Raw genomic sequence first — 17585 nt, forward strand, 5'->3', positions numbered from 1 at the left:
AACATTAAAATAGAACAATTATCTTTCTGGTAAACACAAAGGAAAGACATATTTGAGCATAAGAATAGTATGTAGGCATCAATATTATCATACGAAAACAGAAAGTTTTCACAGACTTTTCAGAAAGATGCATTAACATTTGGTACTGAAAGTAGTTAACCTTAAACCAGATTCTGTGTTTTTTTAAAAAATGTCTTTCTCTCCCCACTTTTCTTCAGGTGTAACAACATGCAGATCATAAATACATTTATAGCATGCAGACTGTAATTTCTAAAATGTTTAACTCATGATGCTTTTCTCTTTCAGAATATTTACATTTATTTTACATAAAATATCTTTTTAACAGATTAATGGGGATATTCAATATTCCCAGCAGTGTGTTGTATCTCATATATATATATATATATATATATATATATATATATATATATATATATATATATATATATATATATAGTAACTCAACTGAAACAAATTACATTTTGTAATTGAAGCAGCATGATGTCACTTCAAAAAAGCAAATTGAGTACTGTGCCACATTTGATGCTGAACTTAAACACCAAGGCCATCAATATAGTCAACATTTGGAGGGAAGGCAAGGATGTTGTGTTTTGGGTTTTTTTTCTGGACATCTCAGTGAAATTGATTATGGGCTTCAGCATAGATGATATTTCTCTGGTTTAAAAAATTAGCATTTTAACCAATTCAGTCTTCAAATTTTTCATTTAGCCATGTTTTCCTTATTCTTTCCACATCTTTTTGCTTTATTTCACATTTATTCATTCATTTTAAAACCTGTTTTATTGCTATTGTTTTCATTTCTCCTTCCTAATGTTGAACTTGAACTACATGTCAAGAAATTTATGAAGATAAAAGATAAAAGAAGATAAAAAGAAGATAAAAATACATGTATAAGAATTATAGCAGGCACTTTCTTCGTTATATTGTGGAGACTGATCAGCTAATTCATAAGTAAAAAAGCATTATGAGAAACTTAGGTTTGATGATTCTGAAGCTATGCTGAGTGCAACTAATAGGACAGTCTGGGGAATCCTCTCAAAAAGCATTTCTAGTGTGCATAAACTTTTTCCATTTTACTTGTTTTAGTCAGCACAGAAACTCAGAGGCTACACCTATAATTAGGAATGCAGGTGTTACTTTTCCATGTCATCAAATAATGCAGAGAATATAACTAGTTTTCAAAACAAGTTAATATGTCAAAGATTCAAATATCTAATGATGGACTAAATGCAATATTAAGTGAGCAGATGTGCATGTATGTACATATGGGAATTTTCTCTTGCTGTTCTGCTGCATGCTCTCTGGTAGATTAACATTTGGGGCAACAGGCCACATCTTCTGCTAGACTTTTTAAAAAGTCCAGAAGTTAGTAGCCTCATCTCCAACAGTTGGAAGACAAATATTGTAAAACGTATTTCTTCTGTAATAAAACAACAAAATTGCATTCCTGTTATCATGTTGCTTTTCCTTATTATAGAGATGTTCTTGCTGCAATAGAAGGTTTGTTCTTGATACAGGGAAGCTTTTCATTAATTTTAGTGATTTTCATAGTTTTCTTACTACTATTTGATCTCCATACATATTTTTTGTAGCATAATAAAATGATACAAGACAATTCCAAAGGATTTTTTAAATATAATCTATAAAATAAGTTTCTAATTTAATCCCTTATTGACATAAATTTGGCAGTGTTTCTGAAGTAAAATATGGTATTTTTATAGAGGCAAAAAACAAGTTTCACTATTTTTTGTTTCTTGGTTTAACAGAAAAAGTTCAGGTTGGTGTGCACCCAGGTAACAATAACCAAGAAGAAATACTTGTTTTACTGGTCTATAATTTAGCTGAGTGATCTTTATATTCTTTAAAGAGATTACAGTGACTTTTAGTGAACTGCTACCCTGTATTTGACACTGGTTGACTAATTTTGTGTCATTGGGTCATCGTCAACATTTACTCACCATCTAGATTTTCTCCATGATAGAAACCTGTTCCTAACCTGATCTACAGTACCCATTGCTACTGTACCTGAGTCTATCCACCTTGTTCCTTCCCAGCGTTAGAGCCTTTGGTAGAGAGCTATGACTTTGCATAGTGTCCAAAGTAAGATAATTTGGGTCTGGTCATTTGTACTTTAAGTAAAAACTCTGGATTGAGTAGTTTGAAGAACCATTTGTTCATTTCCTTAGTCATGATATTTTCAGGAATCTTCTTCAATACTGATGTTATTGATGTTATTCATTTGGTTGTCTTATACTTGATTTTAGTCCATTTTTTTGGCAAAACTGTTGTGAAATACAGTCACATGCTCATGGGATGCTGCAAATGTCCATAAATATGGCTGTGTTGCCAAGCATTCATAATTCAGTCATGTGACCATTGGAAAGGGTAACTGTTAGAATATTGGATTCAGACAGTTAGTCCCCTTTTTTAAGTCAGTCATAACTTTGAACAGTCACTAAGTCATTTCTGTTTGTTTTCTTTTGAATTTAACTGATCATAGACCAAATATTGACTGAATTGGTCAATTGATTACTTAGTAGTAAATTGAATACCTGTAGTGTCATAAGCATAACATAGGTTTTTGATGTTTTTTCCTCCAAATTTAAAAAATGATAAAACACTTAACTTCTTCCAATCAAGCTTTCTTTAATATATCTATTCATTATATGGGTTGAATAAATAAGAGGAGGGTATAAGCCTTGTTTCCCTACTTTGCTATCCATAGTCTGTCCATACTGTAGCTTCCTGACTCGTATATATATGTTTCTCATGAGGACAATGAGATAGTCTGTGATCTCTGACACTATTAAATACTGATAATGAAGCTGTTTATTTAATTCATGGTTGGCTTAGGAACATGTCTTTTGAATATTAATCAATAGATCTTTTATTGCAGTAGTTACTTGAATAATAATTGGTTTAATTGAAATTTACATAGTTGTATCAGCTAGGTTTAGAGCAAGCATCGTTTATATCCCATTAGCTTTTTAGAAACTTCAAATGACTTGTATTTATTCTTAATTTTAAATTTTAATTTTAAATCTTGTCCTTATTAAATCTGATCTGTTCATAATTATATATTATTTGGTTGATTACTTTTTAATAGCTGAATGACTAAAAACAAAATGATCCCCTTGACAGTATTACGGTAACTTATGTTGTCAAAGAGGGAGATTTTTCTTAAGGTTATGGTGAAAAAAAGGCTAGTAAGTTAAAAAAGAGTGTTTGCCCCTCCCCCCATTTACTGAAGAAACTTTAAATTGTATATGTACATGCTGATATATTTAAACATTTGGACAACTACAGTTTACTTTTGAAGCCCATGGGCAGACTTTATATGTTCAAAGCAACATTTTTAAAAATAAGATGCTTTTTATTTTGTACTAATAGTACACTCCAGGAATTGTCATCCAAAACTTGTGCTGCCTGGAAATTTTTGAAATTGTAGTCCTAACATACCTGATAAGTGTCAGGTGAGAATGGTTGGTTCAAATTTCAATTACTGGCAGTTTATTCATTTTGATAAACTGATACACTTGATAGTCTTCCGTTATGGTACAAGAGCAGTTTATTAACTAAATCTGTTTGCTGTTGTCATTTCTTGGCTGCTCTGTTAATTGTCAACATTCTGCAGTGTTTGATCTTGTCTTTTTTCTCTTATTTTGAAGAAGAAAGAAGATTGGATATAGATGAGAAGCCTCTAGTTGTACAATTAAATTGGAACAAAGATGATCGTGAAGGAAGATTTGTGCTTAAGAATGAAAATGATGCACTTCCTCCAAAGGTAAAAAGAAGCAATGTTCTGTATATGTGTATAGATTTGAACTGTATATCTGAGTTTTCTATGTTAATAAAAGTAAACTGTATATCTGAGTTTTCTGTGTTTATAAAAATTGTCTTCGTATTGTAGATTTTTTTTTGTTCATCTCCATTTATAGTCAATGAATGTGCCTTTACAGGTAGTCTTATGCATGTTGGCACAGTTGTGTTAGGCAGAATGTGTGATTTCCATTCCATTTAGTTTATATTAGCTTAACTTCTCAAATTAGGCAGTTAATGCTGATTCAAATACTGGTTTTAACCAGTAGTATTTTTTTTAAAAGGGGATGCGGTGGCTTAGTGGCTAAGATGCTGAGCTTGTCGATCGAAAGGTTGGCAGTTCAGCAATTCGAATCCCTAATACCGCATAACGGGGTGAGCTCCCATTACTTGTCCCAGCTTTTGCCAACCTAGCAGTTCGAAAGCATGTAAAAAATGCAAGTAGAAAAATAGGGACCACCTTTGGTAGGAAGATAACAGCATTCCATGCGCCTTTGGCGTTTAGTCATGCCGGCCAAATGACCACGGAGACGTCTTCGGACAGCGCTGGCTCTTCGGCTTTGAAACGGAGATGAACACCGCCTCCTAGAGTTGGGAACGACTAGCACATATGTGTGAGGGGAACTTTTACCTTTACTTTTTAATTTTTTTTTGGAATAGAAATGTTAAATAGTTCTATAGTTATGTGAAAGATGGTCAGTGATTACAAATCTTATGTGTATGTGTGTGACAAAATACTAAATGTTCATGTGAAAGTCCAATTCATTTGTTTAAAAATCAACATTCTTAGAATGCTGCTTTCAGTGCTTCATTATATTTCAGATCAAAAAAGGAATTTTATGACCAGTGGTAATGCTTAACACTCAGTTAAGGAAATTTTTTTCATTGCTGCAAGTTGCTAACCATTCAAGGTTGACCCTAATAGGAAGCCACATTTATAAATGCTAAAACTGTTTTTATTATAAGGCTACACTAACGTCTTGAAAGCATGGATATGCTTCCTTGATCCCTCCCTTTATCTTCATGAGAACTATAGAGGCCTATCTGAGGTGCTTTCCTAGTTTACATTTTTCCCCGGATTTAGAGTTCTTTTATCTGATATTGTAGTTGTGTTTTTTCCTTCTATTCCTCAAGCTTATATCTTCTGTCCCATTACATAAGTAGAAGATTCATGTATATTACTTTGTATTATTTCCAATGAGAAATAAATTATAACCAAAAACAGCTAATGGATTTATATAATAAAAAGTAAAAGTTAAAATCAGTTTTAATACATTATAAACCAAATGAATTTATTTATTAGTAAACTTTTAAATTTTGAAGTATGTTTGGCTAGATTATGATTATCATGGAGTAATTACCTCTATTATGATATGTCTTATTTTTATATAACTAACTAGTCTAATTACCAATTTGATACATTCAGATTACTATGGGAACAGTTATTTTTCTGATTTTTAAATATGGGAAACTACATTTTTAATGGTCAGTAAGCTGACTAATTCCTATATTCTGCTAATTAGGTTGATAAACAATATATTTCTGAATTATATCTTATGAATTTATATTTTATAATAAAATTCAAGAAAAAAAAACCAGTTTTTTTCACTATAGGTATTAGCTAGTTAAAAATTTACATGTCCTGAAAAAACTTCTTTGGCTATAACATACTCAATTTGGATCTGTGAATGTTGATCAAAGTCATCCACATTTGGAAGTAATACTGAACTATGTTTTATTAATAGACTGGCAAATCAAAATAAACTGAACCAAAATAAAGGTAGTCCTTGGCTTACAACAGTTGTTTAGTGACCATTCAAAGTGAAAACGGCACTGAAAAAAGTGCACACTTATGTCCATTGCAGCATCCCCAAGGTCAGTGAACAAAATTCAGATGCTTGGTAACTGGGGTCATGTGACCTTCTGACCAGCAAAGTCAATGGGGGAGCTAGATTCACTTAACAACTGTGTTACTAACTTAACAACTGCAGTGATTCACTTAAGAACTCTGGCAAGAAAGTTCATAAAATGGGGGGAAATTACTGAACAAATGTCTTGCTTAGCAACAGAAATTTTGGGCTTAATTGTGGTTGTAAGTTGAGGACTTCCTTTATTAGGCTTATGTACACTCTTTGAGGGGCACAATGGCTCAGTGGTTAAAGATGCTGAGTTTGTTAGCTGGAAAACTGACAACCAGGTTTGAGACCTGAGCATGACAGGGTGAGCTCTCATTCTTGCCCCAACTCCTGCCCACCTAACAGTTTGAAAGCATGCAAATGCAAGTAGATAAATAAGTGCCACTTTGGTGGGAAGGTAACGGCATTCTGTGTTCCTCGGGCTGGCTCCCTTGACTAAAAAACAGATAAGCATTGCCTCCTAGAGTTGGACATGGCAAGACAGGGGAAAACTTTACCTTATACGCCTTTGGTAATTTAATTTGTACAGAAACTCCACTCGGATCAAGAATTCTGGTTTGAAATCAATTCTAGGTCAAGAATAATGAAATTGGTTTGTTAAAATAATCAGAACTTCTTCTAAATGAGAATCCTTGATTGGAAGATGACACTGAAGCTGAATTCTGTCAAAGTAAAAATAGTCACTCTCTAGACAGTGTAAAAGTTGTCATTTTGAAGTCAGGTGGAACTCTATCCACATAGGAATAAACTTTGGTTCAACATTGTAAATGAATTGTAACCATTCTATATTAATCATCTTGGTCAAATGTTGAGATAATTTTGCTGATTCTTTGCCAAATGCATAAATTACAATTATTATCACCATTGATATTTACAATTGAATGATGTTGCTTTGGAAAATAATATAAATGAATCAAATTACTAATAAAATTGACATGTTTCAGAAGGCTCAGAGCAATGGCCCTGAAAAACAAGAAAAAGAAGGAGTGATCCAAAACTTCAAGCGGACCCTATCAAAGAAAGAAAAAAAAGAAAAAAAGAGGCGAGAAAAAGAAGCACAGCAACAAACTTTAGACAATCATGGGCCATTTCATGGAGATGATATGTGAGTCTCAAATAATAAAATTACAGGAATTATTAAAATATGTTTTTTAAAATTTACTGATTGATTCTTACCACATAATTTATTGATAAAAAGTTTTTTATGTGCAGAACAGCACTTCCATTCTTAAATACACTTGCCAAGCATCCGAAGTTTGATCACATGATCATGGGGATGCTGCAACAGTTGTAAATGTGAAGAACAGTCATGTCACTTTTTTCAGTGCTTTTGTAACTTCAGATAGTCACTAAACAAATGGTTGTAAATTGAGGACTACCCATACTTTTGATTCTTTTAATATGTAACCAGAAATTAAGAATTATGAGTGCCTTTTTTGTAGTAAGTTTCCACATGTGTACTCTTAATGTGCAAAGAAAACCATGCATGTTTGCTCATTCCTCAATATTCTTGGAAATACTTTAAGCAGAATTTGGGGGTGGGGGATGGAAAGCAAGCAGGTTTCCTCTTATTTCTTAGTGACCCATTTTATATTGCTAGGATCCAAGAACTATTTGTCACCAAAAAATTATAATGTTGTAGAAACTGGTTGATAAGATGATAAGCTGGTTTGGGGTGCAGATAACTGGTTTTGTCCATTAATGACTACAATAAATCACTGCTTATCTGGCCAGTGGATAAAGTACCTTTAAGTAACAGGTACATACACAGCCCTTGGACTGTTGTCTTCACATTAATGTTTATATTAATGTGAATATTATATACATACAATATCACATACATACACATACATACACACACACACAAAAAAACACCACACACACACACACTTCAGTATAGAAAGTGTATGTTTAATATTACTTTTTTAAAGGAAAAGTAATATGTACTTGCATATTTTGAATAATTCTTGAAATTTATTTCGGCAGTGAAAACTCTCGTCTTGCAGCAGAAGTCTACAAAGATATGCCTGAGACCAGTTTCACTCGAACAATATCCAACCCAGAAGTGGTAATGAAACGGCGGAGACAACAGAAGCTAGAAAAAAGAATGCAAGAATTTCGGAGTTCTGATGGCAGGCCAGATTCAGGTGGAAGTTTAGATTAAAACCAAGGAATTTATTTGATGTTTGAAGGTTGGATGTCTAGCAAGAGTGTACAAAACTAGACATTTTCCTTGGCAAGTTAAGCTTTCTTCAATCAGAGAACTGTGTGCAATAAAAAGCTATCTTTTGAAAATACTAAGGTTGCTCTTGGAAAATTAGAGGTTTATAATTATGTTTGTTATAATTATTAATGAAAGCATGGTGTTTTGCAGAAAAAGTCATTGTATTTTGAGAAAAATCTTTCATTTTGAAATTATTATTGGGAATTCTGTGAAATTTATGAAATAAATCAAATTGTATATTGGTACATATAACTTGAATTAATAATTTATTTTTAGGTGGCACATTAAGAATTTATGCAGATAGTTTGAAACCAAATATACCATACAAGACAATCCTACTGTCTACTACAGATACTGCAGATTTTGCGGTTATTGAGGCCCTGGAAAAATACAGCCTAGAAAAGGAAAATCCCAAGGATTATTGTATTGCTCGTGTGAGTAAATTAATGAAATAAAATAGTGTCAAACTAATTATATTTCTCTGAACATTTGCAGTCTTTCAATGCTATCTCATTTGAATTTTATATCTGCTATTTTACATTATTACTGACAAGAGAACATTTTATTTCTTAGCCAATACATAGTATTAACACAGTAAATGTTTTGTCTCTCTGATTTGATTTGGCTATTAGTAGTCAAGTAGTAATTTAAAATAAGAGTTATTCTGGACTGGTTAAATTAGATAAATGATTTGTTTTTCCTTGCTTTACTTTCTCTATGACTCCCAGATCAACTTTAATAAAGCAATATAATGGAATAAACATATAAAAATAAATAAGCTATTTTCAAGATAATTCTTTTAAAATAACCTTTTGTTTTTGCAAAAGAGTTTTTGCAGGATCCTTTTTCAATTTGTGTTATGGAGGAGGTAGCTCTGTAGACATTAAGGAGTTGTACAAACACATTTATACTTAACAAAAAAGTAATTCCTTTGCTTTCTCCATCTTTGTGCCTCTTTCACCCTCTCACAATATTATATCTTTCTCAGATGATCCCAAATCTATGAATTTTGCTTTAAGCATGAGATATATAGGTAGGACCTTACTATTCTGTTTTACTTTGTAAAAAATGCATAGTGTCCTGACCTGGGATTATTAGAAAGAACTAATTCTCAACTGTCTACTGATTGGAGAGACAAAGCTAAAAGAACCAAAGAGACAGTGTTCATACTTCAGCCATATCGTATCTGTTCTCCCTTTTCTACTTTGTAATACTGAAACTTGGAAGTAAGAGTTGTGCTTAAAATGTTGTCCTTAAGTAGCAAATTAACTGAAGTATAAGGGTGTAGATTGAAGCATGATATTATTACAAATAATATGGAAATTTTCTGTGTTACTTATACCCTGCCTTTTCTTTAGGTCATGCTTCCTCCTGGTGCTCAACATTCTGATGATAGCGGTGCTAAAGAATCTATCCTTGATGATGACGAGTGTCCACTTCAAATATTCAGGGAATGGCCAAGTGATAAAGGTAACTTTAGTTTTTTAAAGTATGTAAGGTAACTTAGTGACTATTTTGACACAGTACCATTAGTAAATTGTAAACAAATCGAAAGGGTCTGAGATTTGTGCCCAGATTTTTGAATAAATAACAAGAGACTTTCTTGAAGCACCTGAATCTGAATTGAGATATTGTAAGTTTCTCAGTGACTGAACAGTCAAACGGTCCAAAGTGTTTGTATGGCCTAAAAAAGAGAAGGACTGTATAGTGAAGTTTGTGTAGGCCCATTATGTAGCACTAAATAAAAATTGGTAGTAGATCTGAATGGAATTGGATTTTGTAATGAAGCTGCATGTGATAGAGAATTTTAATTTTGTAACTTTGTAATGAGACAATATGTCTGCCATTGGCCATTTAGTGTAATTAATTTATACTTCTATTTTTTTAGGTCACATTCAAATGATCTGTTTGTGATTCTGTATTTTAGGAATATTAGTCTTTCAGTTAAAAAGACGGCCACCTGATTATATCCCAAAGAAGCTGAAGAAGCAAGTTGATATAAAACTATTAAAAGGAAAGGAAAGAATTGATAGGTCTGGTTATGGCTCTTCTCTTCCACCTGAGAAACTACCTTACCTGGTTGAACTAAGTCCAGGTAAGAATTACGTTATTAAAATGTTATTTGTGTTTGGAGTGATTGACTTTCAGAATTATTCTTGACAATTTCTGAGAGTTCCAGTCTGGGGTGTATGTATGTGATTTGCACACCTTTATAGAAAAGAAGAGAGATAGAGGATATTATTTGTGTTTTTCTGGGTTAGCCAGAGAAAGCTATTGGAGCTTTTTTGCATAATGTTAAATATTTTAGATGAACTATATCTACACAGAACCAGAATAAGAATTGTTATAATCTTTGTGTTTCTGAAGTATAGCAATAGTAAAATTATTTCCTTAAAGTCTAGTGGCCAGGCCACTGTTCTTTCTGGAGGGCATCCCACGATCCAGTGTGCCCATGCCTTGCTGGGAAGCATCTTTAGTGCCTATAAAATGAGCTTGTGGGCCAAAAATGATTTGGAGGACAGAAGGCATGACGTGTAGAGCTATGTGCATGCATTTATTTTACAGTTTTATGCTCTAGCTGTCTAGCCAATATTTTGTGCCTAATCTAAATACTGGGATACCTTCAAAGATTATCATAAGAAGAAAAATAGCTATTTCTAAGATACTATAAGTGATTGTACAAGAATTCATATAGTGGGAATAAATAGTGAAATATGTACAGTGAGTTACAAAACTTTCTCTTTTGTAAAAGTAACCAGTTTCATACACTTCCCCCCACGGACCATTTCACATGGACCATTGTAGAATAGAACATTGCTTTCAGATGCAGTCAACCATCTTTATATTTTAAGGTGCTACTTGAAATATTAAATTATTTCCTTTATAACATTAGATCCACATGTCACTTCTATACTTCTAAATTCCTGCTTTTATAGTGTGTTAATTGATAATCGATCGTACTCACTTATTTGTGCATGATCACTGATAACAACATAACTTCTAATTAAAGTGGAGCAAGTACAGTATCTTGATTTATTGAAATACTTGGTTTCTTGAAAGATGATTCTGAGGAACAATTCTTCTATGAGTGTCCATCAGGCATATTTGACATGGTTACAACAGAAATGTGGCAGAACTTATTAAAAAAGGGGTTAATTTTAAGGAGAAAAGGGCAGGGGACTGAACAGGGAAAGTACATACAGTAAAAGATTCTATATGAATGATGTGGTCTTTGGAACCCTAAATTTTAATAACAAAAGTACAGAATGATTCTTTTATAAAGCATTAAATATATAATGGTGCATAGTTTTAAAGATTATTGATGCTATAGTAATAGTATTTAGACTTATATACCACTTCACAGTGCTTTACAGCCCTTTCTAAGTGGTTTACAGAGTCAGCATATTGTCCCTAACAATCTCATTTTACCCATCTTGGAAGGATGGAAGGCTAAGTCAACCTTGAGCCTGGTGAGATTCGACCTGCCAAATTCAGGCAGCTGGCAGTCAGCATAAGTAGCCTGCAGTACTGCATTCAGGGGTCGCCAACCCCTGGTCTACAGACTGGTGTCAGTCCATAGCCTATTGGGAACCAGGCTGCACAAGCAGCGGGCAATGGCATGAAGCTTCATTTGCACATGCATGGGAGCTACTGTAGGTTGCGTGTGCAAAACCATCCCCTCCCCCAGCTGCCGCAAAACCATCCCCTCCCCCAGCTGCCGCTGGAGCAAGAAAGATTGGGGATCGCTGTGCTATAGCACGTAGGAATGATCAGTATTACTTAAAAAACTTTGTGACATCATGAATGGTAATGGACTTGGATGTTTTTCATCAGTAAACTCACCTTGGGCTAGCTACAAATTTACCAGTCACAAATTGTCAGCCTACATCAAGAGACTTTTATCACTGGGTGACATTTGAAATGCTCAGCATGTTATAGGGCTCCCACTAAACAGCTGGCAGTGATGACTATGGTCAGTTATAAACTACCCTTTTACCAGAAGACAATGTGATGATGCTACTCCTGATCACTACTACTACTACTTTTCAATCATGCTCTCCAGTTTTACCTTCTTTTTTTCTCTCTCCTAGCTTATTGTACTTCCAAAGAATTTGGGTGTATATTAAATGAAAAACTTCATTTGAAATAAAGATTTTTCGTGAGACTTTAGCGTTTTATTTCTGCAGTATCCTGCTTTTTAAATTAAAATAATATAACAAAATCAAATAAAATATACTGTGTCTGTGTGTGTCAAGTAAAGTGTCTACAGTACCTAGGGAGAAGGCTGACCCATACTGTATTTTTCATCATTTTATCTGAATAAAATCATCAGTTTTGGGAGACTAATGAGACCAAAAATGTATGTAGGTGAAGGAAAACCTATTGAAAGTAAAAAGCATTGCACAATGTTAACATGTATCCAGGTTTTCTGAAATGTTGAAAAGTTCAAGAGTAAAGGAAGCTGGATTCTTTTCCTATCCATTTTTATATACATAGAGATGCATATGAATATATTAACATATGCATGTATTATATACACAGTATGATGTATATCTTCATCCAACTTTTCTTGACCTCCACATTTTAGTAAGAGTATATTGATACCAGGATTTTAATGATATCCTTTTCCTACAATATGCTTAAAATCTACTTCATGTATTAAATGTACTGTATAGCAGGGGTTTCCAACCCAAGTCTGTGTACTGGCATCAGTCTGAGGTATTCCAGAAACCGGGCTGCGCAAATAAGCAAAGCCCCATCCGTGGGATGCGGGGAGCACTTGAAACCACACCCCATCTGGTCCATGGAAAAACCTCTCTTCATAGAACCAGTCCCTGCTGCCCAAAAGGTTGTGGGCCGCTGCTGTATATCTTCTTTGCTTAAGGAAGTGACTTTTTAATGTTTCTGATTAGGAAATGTAGACAAATGGCAAAAAGAAAACTAAATATTTGAATTTTTAGGTTTGCTTGATGTTTTCCTTAAAACTGCAGTTAACTGAACATGTACTGTAACTGCTAAGTTGCTGAGACCACATAATTGGAACTTTGTTTTTCCCAGAACTGAGTTTACAACTGCATTGGTTTCTGGTCTGTTCCAAAATACTATCTAAACTGTTTATCTGTCCCTTTAAGTCCTTATATATCTTGGGGACCAAATACTTGCAATGTTCTTGCAATATGAAATTGAGAGTGACAAAGGGATGTACTGTTTTGATGATGCCATCCTGCAAGTTAGAATATTTTCCTCACATGTAGTTGTTTTATATTCATTAAGATTTGTTCTAATCACTGGATGAAGGTTTTAAATTTGCTTTAGCCCTATTTTTATTTTTGCTTTGGTATTTTATCATTTATCACTGTCACTGTCTTCCTATTTTATTACTATTATGTTTGTAAATTCTGATTTTTTTTTTAATTTGAAAGAGAAAGAAAAATAGTTTTTAGTCTTTTAGTAGGAGCAATTATGTATTTAATTCGATAGCTTTCATTATGGATTGAATTATACTATAGATTAAAAATATTTAGTTAGTAAACTTTCTTTTACATAGATTATGTTGTGTGACTAAATAAATAGTAGTTTTTAATAGAAATTTGGTCAAACAGTATACCAGTTCTAAGATTTTTAGCATGGAAAAATATAGTGTTAGATACCAGTTCTAATTCTTCTGCAATTTTGCTGTCCCTTAAGAGTTATATAAGGCATAATGTATTGATTATTGATTGACAATTTATGTAGGTTACCATATTTTTCAGATTATAAGACGCACCAGACTATAAGATGCACCTAAATTTACAGAAGGAAAACAAGAAGAAAATAGTTTTTGGCATGCGCATGTTGGATTTTCGCCCTCCCAGGCCCCCAGAAGCATTCTGCAGTGCTCCGTACGGCCCATTTTTGCCAAAAACTGGCCTGTTTTCATCAAAAGCACACCCGTTTTTGGGAAAAACGGGCTGTGTGGAGCACTGCAGAGTGCTTCTGGGGGCCGGGGAGGGTGAAAACGCGATGCATGGAGGGTTCGGGAGGCCAAAATCGCCCGTATATATATCTATAAGACGCAGCTAAATTTTTACCCACTTTTAGGGGGGGAAAAGGTGTGTCTTATGCTCCGAAAATTACGGTAATTTATTGAAAAGGAATTTTATCCAAGCAGATTTATCTTTTTATAGAAAAGGTTATATTAAAAATATCAGTTTGTTTAAAAATTTGTCTAATTCATTTTAAATGGTTCATTGCCAGATCAGCCAGATGTTGGATTTGGCATTTTTATTCTATCGAGCATTATTGATTTTATTTATTATTTTAATAGAATTATTAATAGAATTAATTAATAAAGCTATAATTTTATTAAATTTATCTTAGTTTGAGTTTTCCCTCAATAATTGAGGGCTAGGGAATTGAGGACATTATGTAAGCAAAGCTACTTTTAAATTTTCAATATTTGTAATGCATGGAATTATTGGTGAACTTGAATAAAGGAAATGGGATATGACTTTTATGTTGCAATTAGTATGCTAGCTGTAAGTTGGTATGTTCTATGCCCTATTTATTTATTGCATTTATACATTGCCCTTCTGGCAGTTTAAAGTATGATAGATGCAGATAATTTCCTCATTTCATTCTCATAGAAATAAATGATTTAGGCTGTGATGAGAAATTGACTAGGCCCAAATCGCTCAGTGAGTTCCATAGTTCATATCTTTGTCAGTATACTAGTGAAAGCAAAATAAATGTATACTTCTGTCAAGTATGATAGGACATGTGCAGGTTTTCTCTGCATAAGACATACTTTTCAATATAATATACATCATATACACACTGAGCCGAGGTGGCACAGTAGTTAGAGTGCGGAACTGCAGCTACTTCAGCTGACTGCTAGTTCAGCAGATCAGCGGATCAAATCTCACCGGCTCAAGGTTGACTCAGCCTTCCATCCTTCTGAGGTGGGTAAAATGAGGACCCAGATTGTTGGGGGCAATATGCTATTTAGTATACTGTCTTTGGTGTAAGCCGCCCAGAGTCCTCGGAGAGTGGGAGGCATAGAAATATTAATATTAATATTAATAATATTAATAATAATATTAATAATAATATTAATAAGAATAATAATAATAATAATAATAATAATAATAATAATAATATATGACAACATTCTGATATTTTGTTATATCTATATCTGGAAAAAATAAATCTTTGGTGAATATATAGTTACAGGACTCTGTGTTTCAATGTATATTATATTATCGTGGTATAGTTGTAAAAAAAATAAATGAAAGACAGAACAGTGAGTATAATAAAACAACTCTAACATAAATTATTTTCTTGTCTGCATACAATCAATTTATGACCTTTTTTTACTTCATTCGGTGACTTTTCTGTGCTTTCTTCTAGCAGCTTGTTGCCAACTACTTAATCATATTAATCCATCCACAACACCAATGTCTATATATTCTGTGCAGTTTTTAAAGTTGAAAGTATTAAACGCACTGCATCCTTTTAAATTGAGTAAGTGTTGGTGGCCTACGGTTTCACTCTTTCCTATCTTTTCTTTTCGCTGCCCTCCTCCGCATGTTCTGCATGGTATCTCTCCTGCTGATGCTGCCTTCACCTGGGTCCTGTGCATGTGTTTCTAATCCCAGGGAGAAGGAATCACTTTGCCTACTACAACTATCCCAATTATGAAGGTAATTCTATAATTTAATACTGCTGTTTCTCACTAATCACTAAAATTTTGTTCACAAAAAAAAAGCTCTGTCCATTTTGATAACAAATCTTTTGTTTTCCTTCTTTTATTGATAAATAATAAAATAAAACTGTTCTCTTTCTCATACACACCCAAACATGGTCAGGAAATATGACTTTTGAAAGATTATGGTTTTCCTACTTGTCATTGATAATTTCAATGTATTGGGGACTTGGGTTATTAACTTTTTTTAAAAAAAAAACAATAAATAGGGTGTCCACAATCAGTCTTTTGTATCATAAATTTCACCAATGATGAATTCCTTACAAATATAGGAAAAAAGCACACATTTTTGGGAGAAGGTTTCTGTTTGTGTATATATGTCTTTGTGTATGTGTGTGTGTACATGCACACACACACACATGCACATATATACACACTTCCCCACACATACCTCTTTTTTCTTATATATTTTTATTACTATAACTAAAATAAAATTGATAGCTGATCGGGTCTGAAGCAGGAGCTGCTACTGCGGGAGCAGACTTTATCTGAGCTCAAGCCAAAAAATATGTCTAAGTAATGAGAGCTGATTAGTGCAAAACAGATTTTTTATTTTTGGTTCCTAATCCCAAACTGTAAGTCTGTTTTCAGACTTGTAACAAACTCTGCTGAGCTGTTCAGTTTTATATGTGTATAACATGCATTCCAAGAATGGAACATTCCAGAGAACAACTGAAGAATAGCAGTTTCCCGGAAGTTAGATTACCATAGCCTGGAGGGAAACTGGAATGTTTTTGTGTTTCCTAGGCTTGCACTCTGTTTCATTTGCATTAGCATTCTTAACAGGATTTGGCTGATTTGCCTTCCTAGTCTTCCCTTTCTCCCCTATGGCTCTTTGCTGATTTATAGAGGCAGTTTGCATCCCAGGTAAGCTTTGTCTGCATACTATCTTGACATACAATGCCCTTACTATACTATGGATCTAATTGTCTTGTCAATCTGCTTGTTTACTTGGAGCTCATAATGATATTTAGTACTACCGTAGGATTTAGTCTTTGACAGCATAACATTGATGAGAAAACCAGTCAGAACAATACTAAGTTTGGCTGCTTTGTGATTATATTCCAGCTTCTGGGAGAATTTGCTGTCATGATGATTAACTGAGAAGGACCAGTTTATATTGGATCTACAAAAGATAGATTGGCTTTATCATTGGCCAGTATTAATCAAAAGTATTTAGTTCGGGCCCAATATCCTGAATCCATATATTATTCATTTCTACTATAATTATAGCTTTATTTTGAGTCAAGGATCAATAGCCTCATCTGAAACCACTGATGGAACAAAAATTCAAAAACTTTAGAATGCTATAGCCATAAAAGATAATGTGAGTGAGAAAAAAGTGAATTTTATTTATGGTTTTTATGCTAGGGCTACATAGGTGTCAAACTCGCCACATCACATTGGCTGTCACATGATGTATCACAATGTTTTTTCCCTTCACGGAGCTGGAGTGGGTGTGGCCTGTACATGACTCATCCGGACCATGGACTGCCAGTTTGACACCCCTGGGCTACAAGATGGGGTTGTAGTTCAGGCTGACTCTTATCTATTCCCTAATTTGCAAAAAAGCTAGACTGGTAGTATAATTTGTCTTGATTGTATAGGAACAATGTTGCCTGTAATCATTTGTCTGCTTTTTTTTAAATGAATAATTCCAAAATACACCAACTTGTTCATCATATACGGAAAATCTAAATATTTTCTTGTTTTGTTAAGTGTTTTGAATCATTTTGACTACATCTAGAATGATTAAATGTTTCAAACTTGTCTTTATGGTGATAGTGCAGGTAAACTAATCAGTCAACTTAAGATTCATTTTAAAAAATCAAAGTTATTCTTGAAGGTCTCAGTGAGGAAA

The 17585-nt window shown here is 33.6% G+C and overlaps 1 protein-coding gene across 49 annotated transcripts in view; it reads left to right on the forward strand.

Annotated features, from left to right (window-relative positions):
• Nucleotides 1-17585, forward strand: part of AFDN (afadin, adherens junction formation factor) — a 92829-nt gene that overhangs the window by 21264 nt on the left and 53980 nt on the right. For 17 of the 49 annotated variants that reach the window (XM_034428443.3, XM_034428456.3, XM_034428463.3 and 14 more), the window contains exons 3-9: nt 3690-3805; nt 6701-6861; nt 7743-7903; nt 8257-8414; nt 9339-9450; nt 9908-10075; nt 15618-15662. In XM_034428443.3, the coding sequence (XP_034284334.2) occupies nt 3690-3805; nt 6701-6861; nt 7743-7903; nt 8257-8414; nt 9339-9450; nt 9908-10075; nt 15618-15662 (921 nt within the window). The remainder of the gene's footprint in view (nt 1-3689; nt 3806-6700; nt 6862-7742; nt 7904-8256; nt 8415-9338; nt 9451-9907; nt 10076-15617; nt 15663-17585) is intronic. The other 32 variants (XM_034428445.3, XM_087882888.1, XM_087882884.1 and 29 more) reach the window with 7 other exon arrangements.

This window comes from Pantherophis guttatus, chromosome 1 (genome assembly GCF_059756535.1).
Source record: "Pantherophis guttatus breed Tessera chromosome 1, ASM5975653v1, whole genome shotgun sequence".
NCBI lineage: Eukaryota > Metazoa > Chordata > Lepidosauria > Squamata > Colubridae > Pantherophis > Pantherophis guttatus.